The 20,153-nt window shown below is 45.1% G+C and overlaps 1 protein-coding gene across 1 annotated transcript in view; it reads right to left on the reverse strand.

The window, feature by feature from the left end:
• The window catches only part of LOC124722163, a 483,207-nt gene that overhangs the window by 18,837 nt on the left and 444,217 nt on the right, over positions 1-20,153 (reverse strand). The window contains exons 8-9 of the mRNA XM_047247365.1: positions 13,462-15,074; positions 964-1,109 (exon numbers count right to left, since the gene is read on the reverse strand). Of these exons, the coding sequence (XP_047103321.1) occupies positions 964-1,109; positions 13,462-15,074 (1,759 nt within the window). The remainder of the gene's footprint in view (positions 1-963; positions 1,110-13,461; positions 15,075-20,153) is intronic.

Below are 20,153 nucleotides of genomic sequence, written 5' to 3' on the forward strand. Positions count from 1 at the left end.
AGAAAGACGTTCGTTGCCGTCGATTTGCTTCGGACGAAGAGGTTCACGCCTGGGTACGATCACGGTTCCGTAGGCAACCCCAATTTTCCATGAAAACATCGACCATCTCGTGTCACAGTCGGATAAATGTATTAACAGTCATGGTAATTACTTTTGAAATAATAAACAGTTTACTTACTTTCTTGCCGTCTGTCTCGTTTACATTTGACTGACCCTTATAGTAACTATTTCCGTGACAAACTACCTTTGGCTTTTCTAAGAAAGTAATACGGAAGGAAAGAACACTAAAACGTCAAATCTCTTCCAACAATCCACATAATCCTTGCCAAGTTTGTCCACACATTTCACGTATCGGAAAGTCGATTTATATTCGTCCATCATAATAAGCCTAGCGGTTCTAGGCGCGCAGTCCGGAACAGCGCGACTGCTGCGGTCGCAGGTTCGAATTCTGCCTCGGGCACGGATGTGTGTGATGTCCTTAGGTTAGTTTGGTTTAAGTAGTTCTAAGTTCTAGGGGACTGATGACCACAGTAGTTAAGTCCCATAGTGCTCAGAGCCATTTGAACCATAATAAGCAGTGCAAGAACCCGGAGTTACCAGCCAGCGGAATAGAAAGCGACAGCTTCTCTTCCGCTACCTGCGGAAGCTGAATGACCCCAGACACATAGAAAAGTGACAGAAAATATTAGTAATGCTACAAATCGGATGAGACCTCTGAATTCACCCACATCATCTTTTCCTTTTTTTCTGTGAGGATAAACTGATAGTGTTACCATTGTGCGACAACGTATGATTGCAGTGCATCTCATGAATATTGGAGACCTTAATCCCAACAAAACACTGAATGAAAATCAACGCACAGTTTGATGACAATCATTACTACCTTAAGTATATACTAGAAAATTTCTATGACAAATTTTTGCTTTGGTCCAACAGACAATTAACTTTGATATGTTTACGTACCTTCTTGTTGCGTGGGCTGGAAATGGTTGTTGAGGTGGTATAATGACGTGGAAATGCTGCAGTCCACAAATTCGCGTGCTTGACAAGTACGACTCTGCTGATTGAACCTCGTGCCGGGACCACACATAAACTTGTTATCAGTGATCCTGTGTGAAACATAAAAAGTCTTCTCAGCGCAACGGCACATTTTATCGACAAAAATGATGCAACACAAAGTTTCCTGGCACCAGAAATTTTAATGAGCACCACACTATATACGAAATAGTGTATTGTTGTAATGATTAGAGAACACAATATTTTCACAAGTTAATGTGGACTGAAGTCGAGTGATATTGTACTGTAACACCATAATTAATTCTGTAAATATTTTGCACTGATTAATTCCGTTTAATGTCAAGTATGTATTTTTTTTGCTATGTAATGTCTTTGATCTATTGTAATGAAGTGGAAAGTTGTGTAAAATGTTTTCCCTTTATTATTTAAATTCTTTGTATTACCTGAAGGAAAATGTTCTATAATTATGTGGCTTTTGTGTTGACATGTTAATGTATTTAAATATTAAGATTTTTTAAAAGATGATTGTTTACAACTATGTAGAAGCTGGTTCATACCTAGGGACTTGCATTGTATAAACTGAAAAGCAATAGTATTTCCCATTTGTAAAGGAAGTGAGTTGGCGCGCGCCAAAATATAGTTGGCGCGGACTAAAAGGTGTATGTAGCGCTCAGTCTGGGCGCCAGTGAGAGAACACAGTCAGTCGGCAGCTAGCCACTGGATAGTTTTGGTCTGAGCAGCAAAAGAGTGAGCTGTGCATGTGTCGGGTGAGGCTTCCAGTACCTGGATGTAATATGGAAAGGCCTCAGATGTGTGAACGACTATAAAATGGTGCTCTATTAATGGAAAAGACTCTAATGTTGGAGGCGGCCGCTGTGGTCGTGCGGTTCTATGTGCTTCATTCCGGAATCGCGCTGCTGCTACGGTCGCAGGTTCGAATCCTGCCTCGGGCATGGATGTGTTTGATGTCCTTAGGTTAGTTAGGTTTAAATAGTTCTGAGTCTAGAGGACTGATGACCTCAGATGTTAAGTCACATAGTGCTTAGAGCCATTTGAACCATTTCTAATGTTGGAAATGTCGTAGCCAGGAAGAAGGTAACAGAGCCAATTACATCCAGAGGAGAGACCAGTAGCCGTTATGTACTCGTCGCCGATTTGCGCAATCACTTCGGCAGTTACAAGAGGTCAGAATTTTGTAAAAGTATGAACCAGTACTGTTAAGTGTTGTTTAATTTGCAATAATAAGGTAAATTCTGTGAAATTTGTTTCCGATCCTTGATTTGGTTCCTTTCATGATATCTTTTAGGATCCACTCCACATAAATACTGACATCAGAGTAGCCTGTGTGTTAAAATCTATTGAAAATAAATGGTTGATTATTTGCACAATTCTGAATGCAAAAAGATATCTAGAGATACTGTGGTTCCCATTGAAATTAAGGGAGGAAGTTAGTGTTGCATTTATGAAAACCTCCATAGTGATTGATTTGTTTTATTTCAAAGTGTTTGTGCTTTAAAGATTAACTGCATTAAATTCTGTTAGTGAAAATTACTGATTGTATAAATGGCAATAAGACAGCACGTTGTCTTGAAGTTAGAGTGTAAATGCATTTAATGTCATACCCTAGAACCTGTATGAATAATCACTGGCATTAACTGTTTTAAAAGCTATGCAAGTTGAGTGAAATTTGTGAAAAAGTAATACCTAAATTTGCATCTACCAAATCGTCTCAGAAAAATGTGTTCAGTTTGCTTTAGTGTAATGGTCAGTTTGAGAATCTCCATTTAAGTGTTGCTTAATAAGAATAAACCTACTTCAATAATGAATGTACCTATTAATTACAGTTGAAGTAAATTTTGAGTTTTGTGTGCTTTGTGTAGTAAAAATTGGAAAGACAGTTTGAGGGCCACACCTAAGTCTTTGCCTATAAAAGATAAAGTTACAGTAATTGCTTTTATTCATAAAAAGTAGAAATAAGTTTGCTTCATAGTGAGTGTAAAAATCCTGTTGCCGGTGACTTTTAATTACATTTGTACTATATGAAAAACAACTATTGAAACAGAACCATGTCCATGTCCATTTTTGGTTTAGTAGTGTCTTTCACAACATTTGATGATGAGATAATTTATATGTGACAAAGTATTACTGTTGAGAAGAGATAAAGTGTCAGTTGTTCCTGTGAGAGCTTGCGCATACTATTTGTGACTGCTGGTATTCACTGTATCACTTATCTGATTATAGTACAGTTTCATTGCACTTCTTTGGGTAAGAAGTAATAGTAGCTTTCCTTTATCATAACTCTATACAGATTATATAGAAGTAATGTTCCACATTACTATGCCTAATTAGGCTGGCGACAGTATTTTATTTCATTTAAGTAAACTTGGTTACTTAAAACATTTTCCAAATTTCAACCTTTAGCTTTCTGGTTTCTTCTGTAGCAGTGCATTCAAGTTCGGTGATCCAAATCCATTAGGTAACTCGCGGTCAATTTTACTTAAATCCTCGCAGAGGGTAACATTTACTGCATCATAATACCATATTTGGTAATACTCGTTGTGCTAGCATAACAAACGGCGCAGTATAGTGTTATATTTGGCTTCCTTGTGACAGGACTAAAATCTTAGCGTCACTAGGTAAACTGCATAATGATAAAACAAACGCTGTAGTAGTGTTATAGTACTTTTAAGACTGCTCTAAAATGAAATTGAAGTAGTATAAAACGCGCAATGCACACTAATGTACTGTCATTCCCCTTAATAACGTCGAGTACTGTAGAGGAAGAACTTAGTGTCGAATTAACACTGAAGTCATTACAGCAAGCAGAACGCTGAAACAATGCATCGAAGCACGAAGTTTGGTGTGCCTAGAGGTATGGTCGGATAAAACGCAAAGTTTGCAAGATCGAATTGATGTTGGGCCAACAAATCTACATGACTGAAACTATAGTCATTACACACAAACATTTTGTGGACTATTATTTGAGGAAAACTGGGAAAATATGTCGGGATACGTTCTTTACCCAACAGTTACGTTGCCTAGTGGAATTTTCATCAGTGAATAGGAACAGATATGAATGGAAGGTCCAATTTTCAAATCTGGACAAATGGCGTGAGCTGAAGACAGTGTAGGTTTCTTCTAGATATACACATTTATTCGTATGTGAGAGTTTGTCTCTTAACTTCGGAATTTCTTAGGTTTGGACTTATAATTTAATCTATACTTACATACTTATAATCTAATCTAAGCCCTATCATTGAATTTTCTTTTTGTTGTTTTACAAAAGCACCGTATGTCGTAAGAAACTGGCCAACATCCAGTATGTGATGTATGAATGAAGTTTACCATATAGTTCTTCAACTAAGATGTTTGAGCTGCACATATTTGATTATAAAAACATCTTTAGTTGTTGTATACAGTAATTAATCGCTATGAGGGCAAAACCGTTGAAAAATTATTATTATGACCTATGTGTTGCCTCAGCAAGTGAGTTCAGCTTTCTACAAAACTAGCGATATTTCATCTAATGAACTGAGAAATGCGATCTATATGAAATGATATGACGGCAAGCCCTCGAGTACGAGGGTAGTGTGCTCTTGGGATGAGATGTGTCCCTTGCCCATCGGGTTGCCTCTATGAAGGGGCACGGCAAACGCATGGCGTCTTCGTGCCGCTCCCCTATGCCACGGCCCATTCCAAACAAGGGACACTCCCCATCGTACCTTTCTCAGATTTAGTGGTAAGATGGCAAAAACTGAACACAGATCAAGCATGAAAACAGGAAGAAGGTGTACGGAACTGTGAAAAAAAGAAATAAGATATAAACAGCGAACGGTCAAAGCTCAAGACGTGCAACACTGAGCGGAGTAGAAGAGCTACGGCGTCGTGGTTATGTGGTCACGGTAATGCGACACATCCGTGTCCAAATCTCCCTCGTGTCCCATTATTTTTTTCACAAAATTATGAACTGTCCTACCGGTCGTTGAGTGTCGGTTCGATTTATTCAAATTTGTGTGTGTATGTGTCGTGGTTTAACGTCCGTTTGCAACAGCAAGATGTAAGAATGGGTCTTATAATGAAGTTGATTCTGCACAACTACTTTTATTAGTAGCCGAAAGGAAGTGGCTCTCGAATGGGAATCGCAAACGTTTGATGACGAAGCGACAAGTCAGACAAATCCTCCACCGGGAAACACGTCTGGGTGCCATATGCGACATTGGTGACAGTATGTGTGTCATATGATTGAAATTTCTTGACTTATACGTCTGGTGATTGAGTGAGATACGCCTTCTTGCCCGATTTAGGTGTTCGTATGAATATGAATGTGATCACTCCCGAAGAAATGATATAAATATAGTAGTTTGTCACAGAAGCTGCAACATTCGAACACAACAGTTTCACGGTCACACACGTTTCCCTGTGTTCTACCAAAATATATGTTTTAAGGTCTTTGACTTTGCGTTCCGTTTTGGAAGTTTTAACTCTTGAATTCCTTTGCTGTAACATAGTTCACACCCGTTTACTAGTTGTTTTCATTTCTGAGACAGGTCTAAGCGGTATCTCGCCTGCTCTCACTATTCATTCCATTTACTTGCGACCGCAATATACTCTTACCACGTGACTTATATTCTATAACTAGTGTACAGTATGACAATTGACAGGACTACAGGAAAAGAACAGCCACGTCAGTGACGGGACGGACGGTTAATAATTTAGTGAAAAAAAGGTGGGGCACGAGGGAGATCCGGACACGGATCTTCCACTTGGCCGTCCAACTTCGTGTCCACATAATCACGACATTGTGCATCTTGAGCTTGAACAGTTCACTGTTTCTATTTTGCTTCTTTTTTCACAGTTCAGCAGACCTTCCTTCTGTTTTCATGCTCGATTTGTGTACAGTTTTTGACGGGCTATGCACTGGGCAACCTTACTGCAAAATCTGAGGGGGGTGCGATGGGAAGTTTCCCTAGTAAACCACCCTCCTTCCCCTCCTGCTCCCCCTTTTTGTACTGAATTCCTTGGAAGTAAGCAAACCAGAGAGCTTATAAACCAACTGTGTTACAACAAACTCATGTTTAGCTTTCCCACTGCACTCGCGTTCGGGAGGACGACGGTTCGAACCCGCGTCCGGCCATGGACCGATGACCTCGCTGTTTGGTCCCCTCCTCCGAATCGACCAACCAGCCTTTAACTCTCCCAGTCAGAGCTCAATGTTTAGTCATGAGATAATATGCACTGCAGCTTTCCAGTATATACAGGGTGTCCCAGTAGAAATAGCCAGTATTTAGGGATTTGACGGGAACGATCATTCGAAGCATAAAAGTCTAGTGAACATGGACTCTAAAATGCATGTCTTAAGAACTATTAGCATATGTTGTGTAGTAAAGATGTTTCACATTATCGAAGATGAACAAGTGCTCATGCTCGTAAGGTATGTACTTCGTAGCCCAAGTGTGCCGGACATATTTTTCTTTGTTTGGACCGTGCAACCACCTTTCAATATATGGAATGCAAAGAGCTTGCACTAGAAGAGATTTGTTTCACAATCTCAAAGATGGAGAAGTAGACTTTTTTTGCTTAGAACGATCGTTTCTGGCATATTCATGAATACTGACCGTTCCTTCTGTAACATCCTGTATGAGTCGCGTTGGAATTATACCTCGTTGTCCTGCATACACCAGAATGTCGGTTTTTCAACGTTTGCAGATATATTTCACTTAAATACTTCACTTTCTCAGTGTATTGGTTTATTGGATATGTGAGTTTACTGTTCACAGTGTCAACAGCTGTCGCTGTCTGTTGTTTGGTCGTGTTTTGTTTGCATTGTGGTGTCTGTATGCATTTTGATATTCGTTTTTTTTTATGTAGGTGCGTGTGTTAACGCCCCCATAAACGATCAAACATTTTGTCAAACTTAATTATGCATGCCAAACTTAATTATGCTTGCCAAATATTTGACTGTGTACGGTACTGTTTGACGTGGTTGTCAACCAAAGCGCGTGTTTGACGTGTTTGAGAGAAATTTTGATTGAAGGAAAGTTTGACAAGATGACGGACGCTGTGTCGATGATTCGTAGCATATGATTAATGAGAAATTGTTGTATTACTATTTCTCTCATTGTATCGTGATTTCCCACAACTATTGAAGCTACGATCAAGGTCAAAAACAAAACAGCACTGACTGTTACCAAAACGGTAGACGTATCACATCTTTCCCAGCCACGTATTACGCTGGAAGAGGTTATGAACAAATACCACTATTTCACTCGTAAGATACAAGCAGGGGTGCAATGGAACAACTGAAATCGAAATTCTCCGCTTCTTTCACAGACGATGTGGTCCATTTGTCGCTACATTATGACATTTTAATGAATTGTTATTAGAGGAGCAAGCACAAGGGAATATGGTTCAAATGGCTCTGAGCACTATGGGACTGAACTTCTGAGGTCGTCAGTCCCCTAGAACTACTTAAACCTAACTAACCTAAGGACATCACACACACCCATGCCCGAGGCAGGATTCGAACCTGCAACCGTAGCGGTCGCGCGGCTCCGGACTGTAGCGCCTAGAACCGCTCGGCCACCGCGGCCGGCAGAAGGGAATAAAATTTAATTTTCGCACACATGTGTCTTATTTTTCAATGTGAGGGCGAAGTAACTCTAAACAGGTTACCCATTAAACGTTTCACTGTCCACCCGCAGAAAGCTGATGTAATCATGAGATCCTAAATGTAACAGTTCCGTTAAATTTTACCTGCATTTATGGCCATTCACACTAGTGACAAAATATATCTTACACGAAGAGCGTCTGCATCAAACGTAAGGTTATATTGAGAAACTTGCTTGGTACGAGTACGAGCTTGTTTGACACATCCATCGCTACATAAAAAGCGAATTTGACTAATAAGTTTCCTCTTTTATGACGGCCTTAACAGATTTGTAAAAGTTTCATCGTCCACTCGACGGAAGGTGATGTAATCATCGAGTTCTGACAGTAACATTTACTTTAGGAGATTTTCATGGGTAAATTTCTCTCTCATTGTTTTCTTCTTCTTCTTCTTCTTCTTTACACACAGCCACACAATGCCAGCTTTGTCTGCTTTTGAGGCCATTCTCACTGCTGTCAAAATACCCACGTACACGAATAGCGTCTGATTGAAAGTGAGGTTAAACTGGCAAACTTCGTTTGTACGTGTACGGGCTTGTTTGGCAAATCCGCAGCTGGTCAACGGCTCGTTTGACAAACAGGTTTGATCGTTTACGGAAGCCTTTATAGTCTGTGTGGTTGGGGGATGCTCTGGGACAAATATATCATTCACTAAGAAATACATATAAACGTTTCATTAATTAATGTAGACCTAATGCTTATACTATCGAAGAAAAAAATAGTTAATTTTTATCACTATGTCATCTCGTGGTCAAAGTTATTTTGCGCCAGTACTACAGCAAGATGCATTCGTATTAGTTATTAAAATTTACAAAATAGTTGCGATTATATTAAAAAATATATATAATCAGGCACACTAAAATACATGGCAATTACATTAATGCATGTAAATAAATAAAACTGTGCTCAAAAGTGAAAATGTTAAATATTTTTAGTATGTTGTTACACAATTTAAATAAATTGTATGAAATACACCTTTCGTATCTCTGTTCCACCGGAGCTGCAATTTATTCTTTCTTGTTATTTTATTTTTCCCGCTACTAATTCTGAGCATGGCTCATTTTCAAGCGATGCCTTTGTTGAAGGAAGCCATTATAAATATGCCCCTATACAAATATACGTTTGCTACTTGTATGGACATCATTTACTTACATTTATGGTTTCATTAATATTATGTATGAACTATGACATTATTTTGCTTTGCCATATTTATAATGCATCTGCACATCTGACATATTATCGATCTATTTTTATTCCAGAGATATATTCTGTGGTTAAATTTTCTTAACTTTGATGAAAGTCCATTTCTATTGAACGCGAAATCGAGGGCTGACTTTTGTCATGAATTTTCTGTGTACTGAGAAGAATTTTGATAAAGTTCTCAATGTATTTTTGATTTATAAGTTAGTTTTGTTCATTTAAAATGTTACGTGGATTTTGTCAAATGACTGTTGATATCCGTCTCCTCTAGAATGTTCATAAACTTTCCCTATTCCGCTCTGTCTAGAATTCAAAGATTAGTGCTTATGTGTACCGTAGAGTGTCGCTTTGCTCTAAGAGGCGGGCTACGTGTGGAAAGGTTGTTCACGCTTTTTTTTATATGTTCTTTGTATTTTTACTAAATTTTGGTCCTCATAAACCGACACATAGGCTAGGCGTTCGCACTTCACAAGTGGGAAAGGTTTGAGCGGGGTGGGGAGGGGAAGGACAGAGGGGCCACTTGTTCCCCGCCCTGCTGAATCTGGAGTGCAGAATTTTTTTTTTTCGCTACAGCATTCTCATACACTTCTACGAGTGATTTCCCCTGAACCTCTAGTTTACCCATTTGTAGTACAACGTAATTTGTAACATGACATGTTTCGAAATTGAGCAACACGTTTATCTAAAAAAAAAAATAACCATTTTAGAGTCTTTTGTCCTGCCTCCCGTCCCCTCCCCCCCCCCCCCCCCCCCACCCATCGCCGCAGTATTTAAGTTTATACAGGGTGTTACAAAAAGGTACGGCCAAACTTTCAGGAAACATTCCTCACACACAAATAAAGAAAAGATGTTATGTGGACATGTCTCCGGAAACGCTTAATTTCCATGTTAGAGCTCATTTTAGTTTCGTCAGTATGTAGTGTACTTCCTCGATTCACCGCCAGTTGGCCCAATAGAAGGAAGGTAACGTTGACTTCGGTGCTTGTGTTGACATGCGACTTATTGCTCTACAGTACTAGCATCAAGTACATCAGTACGTAGCATCAACAGGTTAGTGTTCATCACGAACGTGGTTTTGCAGTCAGTGCAATGTTTACAAATGTGGAGTTGGCAGATGCCCATTTGATGTATGGATTAGCACGGGGCAATAGCCGTGGCGCGGTACGTTTGTATCGAGACAGATTTCCAGAACGAAGGTGTCCTGACAGGAAGACGTTCGAAGCAATTGATCGACGTCTTAGGGAGCACGGAACATTCCAGCCTATGACTCGCGACTGGGGAAGACCTAGAACGACGAGGACACCTGCAATAGACGAGGCAATTCTTCGTGCAGTTGACGATAACCCTAATGTCAGCGTCAGAGAAGTTGCTGCTGTACAAGGTAACGTTGACCACGTCACTGTATGGAGAGTGCTACGGGAGAACCAGTTGTTTTGGTACCATGTACAGCGTGTGCAGGCACTATCAGCAGCTGATTGGCCTCCACGGGTACACTTCTGCGAATGGTTCATACGACAATGTGTCAATCCTCATTTCAGTGCAAATGTTCTCTTTACGGATGAGGCTTCATTCCAACGTGATCAAATTGTAAATTTTCACAATCAACATGTGTGGGCTGACGAGAATCTGCACGCAATTGTGCAATCACGTCATCAACACAGATTTTCTGTGAACGTTTGGGCAGGCATTGTTGGTGATGTCTCGATTGGGCCCCATGTTCTTCCACCTACGCTCAATGGAGCACGTTATCACGATTTCATACGGGATACTCTACCTGTGCTGCTAGAACTTGTGCCTTTACAAGTACGACACAACATGTGGTTCATGCACGATGGAGCTCCTGCACATTTCAGTCGAAGTGTTCGTACGCTTCTCAACAACAGATTCGGTGACCGATGGATTGGTAGAGGCGGACCAATTCCATGGCCTCCACGCTCTCCTGATCACATCCCTCTTGGCTTTCATTTATGGGGGCATTTGAAAGCTCTTGTCTGCGCAACCCCGGTACCAAATGTAGAGACTCTTCGTGCTCGTATTATGGACGGCTGTGATACAATACACCATTCTCCAGGGCTGCATTAGCGCATCAGGGATTCCATGCGACGGAGGGTGGATGCATGTATCCTCGCTAACGGAGGACATTTTGAACATTTCCTGTAACAAAGTGGTTGAAGTCACGCTAGTACGTTCTGTTGCTGTGTGTTTCCATTCCATGATTAATGTGATTTGAAGAGAAGTAATAAAATGAGCTCTAACATGGAAAGTAAGCGTTTCCGGACACATGTCCACATAACATATTTTCTTTCTTTGTGTGTGAGGAATGTTTCCTGAAAGTTTCGCCGTACCTTTTTGTAACACACTGTATATCCCTGACTGGTTGTAGTTTTGAGTTTTGTCTGCATTACGCTCATTTGTAGTTTATATTCTGTGTGAGAGCTAATTTTGAGATTACTGTTATGAAATGTGTAACTTTTTTTTGTAAAATATTCTCCAAGCATTCAAACTTAATTATTTTTTGATTCTGCTTCCTTTGTACTTTTGCTAATGTTTTTTCTTATTTTCATTTGCATACTTGGCCTTAATTCTCTTTCTGTATATTTTATCGACTGTATTAGGATTATAAACATGATTGAATGCTACAGTCTTAATAATTCCAATTCCGTCCTCATGCTTTTTTTTGTGGAAGGGGCTCTAATGATACACTATAGCATGGCATGAAAATATGCAGCTTTGTGTAATAATGGGTGAGACGACACTATACAATCAGTTGAGGCTGGTTTATGAGACATACCCTGTTTATGGATACCATTATCATTAGTTAGTTTCGTGTCTAGGAAGTTTATAAGCTTGTTTATTTCATACTGGACGGCAAATTTGATCATCTTGCGCATTTTATGATTTTTTGGTGGAATTCTCTTATTTCTATTAAAATTAATGAGCATAATATCCACATAGCGTTGGTAGTAACTGAGTTTATCAGCCCATTGGGCCTGTTCTCTGAAAAAAAACCTAGGAGATCCAAGAAAATATTTTGTAGGGTTACTGCTAGGCAGCTTCTCATAGTTAGCCCATCATTCTGCTGTTGTATCTCTCCTTGGAAAGTTAAGTAATTGTTTGGTACTATTTCTAGGAGACTGATCAGTTCATATAAATCTGGCCGACTGATCTCACCTAATTTTAATATGTTTCTTCTTATGATGTTTATGATTTGCATAACTGGCACATTTGGTTGACTTTGGCATCTAATAGTATACGGGGCAGCCAAATGAAAACCAAACACCCGCTACCATTGGACCATGGAATGGTTCCATTCAAAAGTAAGCGCTACACTGGGAGACGAGACAATCAACTCCTATTTCACTGAACGCGGTTGGCTACTGAAGGATCCACAACTGGATCCACTCTTGCACTTCCTCGTATGACTGAAAAATGTCCACACACGTCTTTCTTCAGGTTACCAAAGATGTAAAAATCGGTTGTTGACAGATCTGGGATGTACAGACGATGTTGCAATGGTTCCCAGTTTGTTATGTTACAAATTACGTTGTACTACACTGAAGTGTAGCCTACGTGCGACAGGCAGTGTGGTGGCAGGCATTATCGTGCAACAAGACGATTCCATCCGACAGCATTCTTGGGTGTTTTGACTTCATCGCACGTTGCAGTTTCTTCAAAGTGTCTTCGTAGCACTGTGCACTGATTGTGTTTCTACGGTCGAGGAACACGATGAGCAGAGGGCCCCTGCAGTGGAAGAAGGTCATCACGACCTTACCTAACTTGTGTGAATACTCTTTAATTTATTTGTCGTGGGAGATGTGGGATGTTTCCACTATTGGCTCTGCTGTTTGCCATTGCTCTCGAAATAGTGACATCATATTATGTCACGGTGACCTTCTTCTTTGACTACAGGGGCCATCTGCTCGTCGAGTTCCTCTAGGGTGGAACCACAACCGATGCACAGTGTCATGAAGACACTTCGCATAGGAGCGACGTGCCACGAAGTCCAAACGCTCAGGAATGCTCTCAGAAGGAATCAGACTGTTGCACAATAATGTCTACCCCCTCACTGCCAATCAGAGGAAGGCTACACTTCAGCCATACGGTTAGGAAACTCTACAACATCCTCCATACAGTTCGGCTCTTGTACTATGTGATTTTAACATCTTTGATGACGTGAAGAAAGATGTGTGGAGGTCGGTTTCAGTCGGACAAGGAAGTGCAAGAGTGGCTGGGCCTGTGGATCTGTGTGGCCGACCGCATTCTACTAACTGTCTCGTCTCCCAGTGGGATAAACTTCTTAAACGTGTGTTGCTTACTTGTGAATGGAACCATTCCGTGGTCGTTTAGTAGCGGGTGTTCAGTTTCATTTCACAGTCCTTAATAAGATTTTTTCATTTAATGGATTTCTGTATCCTTAATCTGATTTATCTGCCCACAGTGTTCCCAACTGTGTGTCGACATCGCCAGTGTATCTCGGTCTTCCCTAGCTATCGGTTAGTGACTTTTATGGTCTATGTCAGATTACAGAGATGGGTTTATTTGTATCGATAAACATAAAATGACAAGTCCGATACGTACTTGCCGTGCCTGCCCTGTGAGCAGATGTGGAACAGCTGACAGTCGGCCTCGATGTCCGCGTAGTAGCCTCCGGGAACCTTGTCTGCGCAGCTGAAGCTCGTCTCGGGCAGTGCTGTCGGCGGCTGCGGCTGCTGCACGGTAGTCGCCTGCTCGTAAGACGTCTCCGACTCGTAAGATGTCCTCGAGTCGTATGACGGAGGACGCGAAGAAGCGCGCCTCTGTGCCGGCTCGACCTGCTGCGACCGGCTCCTCGACCTGTGCCTGCTGGCGGGCGTCGGCTGCTGGACTCTGCCGGCAGGTCTGCGAGAGTCTCCGCTGTATGGGCTGGCCGAGTCGTAGCTCTCTGGCTGCGACTGACCTCTGCCCGACTGCCTGCGAGCGTCCGCACTGTAAGGGCCGGCCGAGTCGTAGCTGTCTGGCTGAGCTTGGCCTCTGCCCGACGGCCTGCGAGAGTCCGCACTGTACGACCTGGCTGAGTCATAGCTCTCTGGCTGCGCTTGGCCTCTGCCCGACGGCCTGCGAGAGTCCGCACTGTACGGGCCGGCCGAGTCGTAGCTCTCTGGCTGCGCTTGGCCTCTGCCCGACGGCCTGCGAGAGTCCGCACTGTACGGGCCGGCCGAGTCGTAGGTCTCTGGCTGCGCTTGGCCTCTGCCCGACGGCCTGCGAGAGTCCGCACTGTACGGGCCGGCCGAGTCGTAGCTCTCTGGCTGCGCTTGGCCTCTGCCCGACGACCTGCGAGAGTCCGCACTGTACAGGCCGGCCGAGTCGTAGGTCTCCGGCGGAGCTTGGCCTCCTCTGCCTGACGGCCTGCGAGAGTCCGCACTGTACGGACTGGCCGAGTCGTAGGTCTCTGGCGGCGCCGTGCTCACGTCCGCGTCCACCGTCGTCTGGAGCTCGCTCCTCGCCGTGGCTGTCGCCGCCGCCGCCGCCGGCTCGGGAGCGGGCGACGTCTGTGGCGCGAGCGCTTCCGGCTGTCTGGCCGCGGCCGGCCGCCTGCGGGAGACCTCGGCGAGCACCGCCTGGTAGGGCGAGCGCTGCTCGGCGCACGCGGCCCCGCGCCTGCACGCCGGCGCCCTGGGGGAGGGACTGGGGCTGGGGCTGGCGCTGGGGCTGGGGCTCACCCTGCGGCTGGCGGGGTAGCCCCGGCTGCCCGCCGCAGTCCGCCGTCCACTGAAACCCCCGTCTACTTCGTTCGCCCGGCCGTAAGGTAGCTGCTGCGTGGCCGCGCGGGGTTTGATCGTCGTCTCTGTCGCTAGTGTAGTCGTCTGAACTTCGTTCGGCTGTTCCGTAACGAGAGGCCCGGTGTAAGTTCGCGGCGTCGGCGCCAGCGTCGCCGCCTGTTGCAGCTGGCCGATCCTGGTGCTCCTGAAGAAGGCCTCCGCGGTGGGCAGTGCGTCTTCTTGGGGCCTCCTGCGGCGTTCGTCGGGTCGGCCGCGCGCTTTGGGCCTCTTCTGGAAGTAGACGTCCGCTCGGGGAGCAGCCGCCTCCTGCGGGAACACTTCCGAACCCTCGGGGCTGGGTCCCTCCTCTCCGGATTCTTCCTTCAGAGCGTCCAGCGACGGCCTGAAGCGACCTCTGCCCCCTCTGCCGGTGGCGCGTTTCTGCCTCTGCACCTGCGTAATATCCGTTCGTATATAAATGCTTTTGTCAACATATATAGAAACTGAATGCCTCGCATCAATTGAAAAAAGAAGAGACTTCGCTACTATTCCGGAGACATAACAATAGTCACAAGAGAATATATGTAACTTTAGTGAAATTATCCTGTACTTAGCTGAGTACCCAGCGTTGCCCAGTTACGCATTTATTCCAATCTTCTATTAGTCCATCTCCCCTTCCCTCTCTGTCCATCTCCTCCTCGCCCCACTCTCTGTCCTCTCCTTCTCTCCCTCAGTGCCATCCATCTCATCATCTTTCCTTTCTCTGTCCGTTTCCCCTTCCATTCTCTGTGCCTAAATTCTCCTTACCGCATCTCTGTCCACCTCCTCTTCTCCCCTATTTGTGTCCATCGCCTCCTCACCCACTCTTTGTCCATCTCCTCCTCACCCCTCTCTTTTTCCATCCCATCCTCTTCCCTTTCCTATCCATTTCCTCCCCCCCTCTCTCCATTCACCTTCCCCTCCCTCTGCCTGTGTCCATCTCCCCCTCCCCCTTTGTGTCCATCTCCTCCTCCCCACTTTCTCTCACCATCATCACGTTATCGCCCTGACACCAGTAGCAGACTGGTGTTTCTTACCCCTGGAGTAATTATTTCGAGACAGAAAGTGATATGAGTACTATGTTTGGTCGAAATCGATTTAGGGATTTAGTTTAGAATGATCTTTTAACCTGGAGTTTTGCCAGAGTATGCACATTCAAAAATCACGCAGTAGCAATGAAAATAGTACACCCAGAGGGGCGAAAGATACAAACGTGAAACTTTGCCAATAAGTGCAGTGAGATCCAATACGCACATGATCCAAGTTTTGTGCCAGTGCATAAGCCCACAGACCCTGCAGTGGTGCTACAATAGCGCAGGGGGCCCTATTTGAACGGCGCGTAGTGGACGAGTCGTACACGTGACGATCACACTCTGACTTGAGGAGGGCGTTAGCAAGTGCAGAATGCCAGGTACACCTATTAGACGGCGTTTCTCACAGTTAATCCAAATTGGCAGGGGTCTAGTCATCGACATGAAAATCACAGGCTGGTCGACATGCTGTGTGGCTCACCAGGTCGATCGTTTGGAGTGTTTCATCAGATGATGTAAGGAGCAGTGGACACGAGATGGCACCCACATGTGACGCCCGGGTTCCGAGCGACTAGGGAAAAGACGAGGCAAGACGATCGAAGGATCGTGCAGTAAGCGATCAGGTATCCTACAGTGACTCGCTGTGCGAGCCGATGTGCGGGTACCATTCCTAGACGCTTGCGGGTGCGAATTTTCAATCTAGGCGCTCATGTTGTGTTCTACCGTTAACTTCGAAAAAGCGGCGACTCCATCTACATTGGTGCCAAGCTAGAACGACGCGGACTGCCGCAGATTGGCAAAACGCTGTGTTTTGTGATGAATCCCGATTCGTTTTGGGGACGATGATAACGCATATGAGTGTGGAGGCAGCCTGGTGAACAGTACAGTTCTGCCCACGCTGTCGCAGGCCATATCGCCCACACAGTCGACGTAATGGTCTGGTGGGCCACAGCCTACTGTAGCCGGTCCCCTCTAATTGTGGTACGTAGAACGTTAAAGGGCCAGTGTTAAGTTGATTACATTCTTCAACCTCGTGTGAGACCTTTTCTACATGGTCTACCAGGGACATTTCTCCGACAGCTCGAGTTGCTCGAAACTTCTTCCACGGCCGGCCCGCTCCCATGAATTGTGCCCTGTAGAGCATGTGTGAGACCAGCTGGAAAACCAGATGATACCGTGTCACTCTTTATACGATTCCGAAGTAGCTGTTCAAGATTTGAGGACCGATCTGCCTGAGGGCGACATCAGACATCTAATCAGCTCGATGCCGGACCATGCAGCGGTATGTATTGCAGCAAAATGTGGCCCAATGCATTGTTGATGTTGCACTGAATTTGTGTACATGTACTCACTGTATTTGTTTACATGTCACGAGTATGAGTTCAAGTGAATCTCTCATACGTATCATTATGTTTAAAAAGTTCATTTTGATCCGATGCCTCCCTTTTCGTGCACTATTTTCAGTGTTCCTGAGTGTGTATTTCACATATATTTAACAGATTTCACACGTATTTGTAGACATATGTCACCTGTATCATTGGCGAATTTCGCCCTGCAGTTTCGTTTTCACGTATCTCAGTGTTTATGACGTCACATCTCCTGCACTATGTATCGTACAATGATACAAATTTGCAGGTACGTTCAGTGGTAAACGTGAATGCTGTCTGAAAACTGTGTTGTGAATAGACTTAGTGATAAAGAAACATTAAATTAAAATGGAATGCCTGACGCGGCAGTTTTACTGCATGAACAGCGAAAATGTAGTAACCATCATAGTTTTTTCCTCTCGTCATTTTGTGGGAGTTTTGAGCTAGAAAAACTTTCGTAAAGGTCTGAAATTATGTATGAAATTTGTTGAAAGTCAGTAAGTGTTCTAAAATGGCTCTGAGCACTATGGGACTCAACTGCTGTGGTCATCAGTCCCCTAGAACTTAGAACTACACTCCTGGAAATTGAAATAAGAACACCGTGAAATCATTGTCCCAGGAAGGGGAAACTTTATTGACACATTCCTGGGGTCAGATACATCACATGATCACACTGACAGAACCACAGGCACATAGACACAGGCAACAGAGCATGCACAATGTCGGCACTAGTACAGTGTATATCCACCTTTCGCAGCAATGCAGACTGCTATTCTCCCATGGAGACGATCGTAGAGATGCTGGATGTAGTCCTGTGGAACGGCTTGCCATGCCATTTCCACCTGGCGCCTCAGTTGGACCAGCGTTCGTGCTGGACGTGCAGACCGCGTGAGACGACGCTTCATCCAGTCCCAAACATGCTCAATGGGGGACAGATCCGGAGATCTTGCTGGCCAGGGTAGTTGACTTACACCTTCTAGAGCACGTTGGGTGGCACGGGATACATGCGGACGTGCATTGTCCTGTTGGAACAGCAAGTTCCCTTGCCGGCCTAGGAATGGTAGAACGATGGGTTCGATGACGGTTTGGATGTACCGTGCACTATTCAGTGTCCCCTCGACGATCACCAGTGGTGTACGGCCAGTGTAGGAGATCGCTCCCCACACCATGATGCCGGGTGTTGGCCCTGTGTGCCTTGGTCGTATGCAGTCCTGATTGTGGCGCTCACCTGCACGGCGCCAAACACGCATACGACCATCATTGGCACCAAGGCAGAAGCGACTCTCATCGCTGAAGACGACACGTCTCCATTCGTCCCTCCATTCACGCCTGTCGCGACACCACTGGAGGCGGGCTGCACGATGTTGGGGCGTGAGCGGAAGACGGCCTAACGGTGTGCGGGACCGTAGCCCAGCTTCATGGAGACGGTTGCGAATGATCCTCGCCGATACCCCAGGAGCAACAGTGTCCCTAATTTGCTGGGAAGTGGCGGTGCGGTCCCCTACGGCACTGCGTAGGATCCTACGGTCTTGGCGTGCATCCGTGCGTCGCTGCGGTCCGGTCCCAGGTCGACGGGCACGTGCACCTTCCGCCGACCACTGGCGACAACATCGATGTACTGTGGAGACCTCACGCCCCACGTGTTGAGCAATTCGGCGGTACGTCCACCCGGCCTCCCGCATGCCCACTATACGCCCTCGCTCAAAGTCCGTCAACTGCACATACGGTTCACGTCCACGCTGTCGCGGCATGCTACCAGTGTTAAAGACTGCGATGGAGCTCCGTATGCCACGGCAAACTGGCTGACACTGACGGCGGCGGTGCACAAATGCTGCGCAGCTAGCGCCATTTGACGGCCAACACCGCGGTTCCTGGTGTGTCCGCTGTGCCGTGCGTGTGATCATTGCTTGTACAGCCCTTTCGCAGTGTCCGGAGCAAGTATGGTGGGTCTGACACACCGGTGTCAATGTGTTCTTTTTTCCATTTCCAGGAGTGTACTTAAACCTATCTAACCTAAGGACATCACACACACCCATGCCCGAGGCAGGATTCGAATCTGCGACCGTAGCAGCAGCGCGGCTCCGGACTGGAGCGCCTAGAACCGCACGGCCACCGCGGCCGGCAGTAAGTGTTCTCATTCTCAAGGTCTGGATGAATAAATTCCAGGGAGCTGTACTCCACTGTCGCCCATTGCCAAGCACTCTCGCATTTGTTATTCGTAATAGTTTGTTTCCTTTGTCATCGGTAGTATTTCAAAAGAACTTAAGTTCTACAAGCCACAATTGACGAATTGCTGAGTGGTTTATCAGATGACGAAACGATCGGTCCCGAGCCGTTCTATTGTTAATCATTTTATTATTAAAGTCGAACCTACGTCATTTGGCAACATTGTCCGTTATACACTAAGGTGACAAAAGTCGTGGGATAGCGATATGCACATATACAAATATCTCGTACACAAGGTATAAAGGGTAGTCCGTTGGCGGAGCTGTGATCCGCGTGAAAAGGTTTCCGATGTGGTTATGACGCGACTTCGAACGCGGAATGGTAATTGCAGCTAGACGGCCGGCCGAAGTGACCGAGCGGTTCTAGGCGCTACAGTCTGGAACTGCGCGACCACTATGGTCGCAGGTTCGAATCCTGCCTCGGGCATGGACGTGTGTGATGTCCTTAGGTTAGTTAGGTTTAAGTAGTTCTAAGTTCTAGGCGACTGATGACCTCAGAAGTTAAGTCCCATAGTGCTCAGAGTCATTCCATTTGAGCAGCTAGACGCATGGGACTTTCCATTTCGGCAGTCGTTAGGCAATTCAGTATTCCAAGAGTCACAATGTCAAGAGTGGGCCGGGAACAGGCATTAGGTTTCACCACGGACAAAGTAGTTGCCGACGGCCTTCACTTAACGACCGAGAGCTACGGAGTTTGCGTAGGGTTGTCAAAGCAAACAGACGAGCAACACTGCGTGAAATGACGTCGTGTAAATCAATGTGAGACATACGAAGAACGCATCCGTTAGGACAGTGCGGCGAAGTTTGGTGTTAATGGCTACAGCAGCAGACGACCGACGCGAGTTCCTTTGCTAACAGTACGAAATCGCC

This window comes from Schistocerca piceifrons, chromosome X, assembly GCF_021461385.2.
Source record: "Schistocerca piceifrons isolate TAMUIC-IGC-003096 chromosome X, iqSchPice1.1, whole genome shotgun sequence".
Taxonomy (NCBI): domain Eukaryota; kingdom Metazoa; phylum Arthropoda; class Insecta; order Orthoptera; family Acrididae; genus Schistocerca; species Schistocerca piceifrons.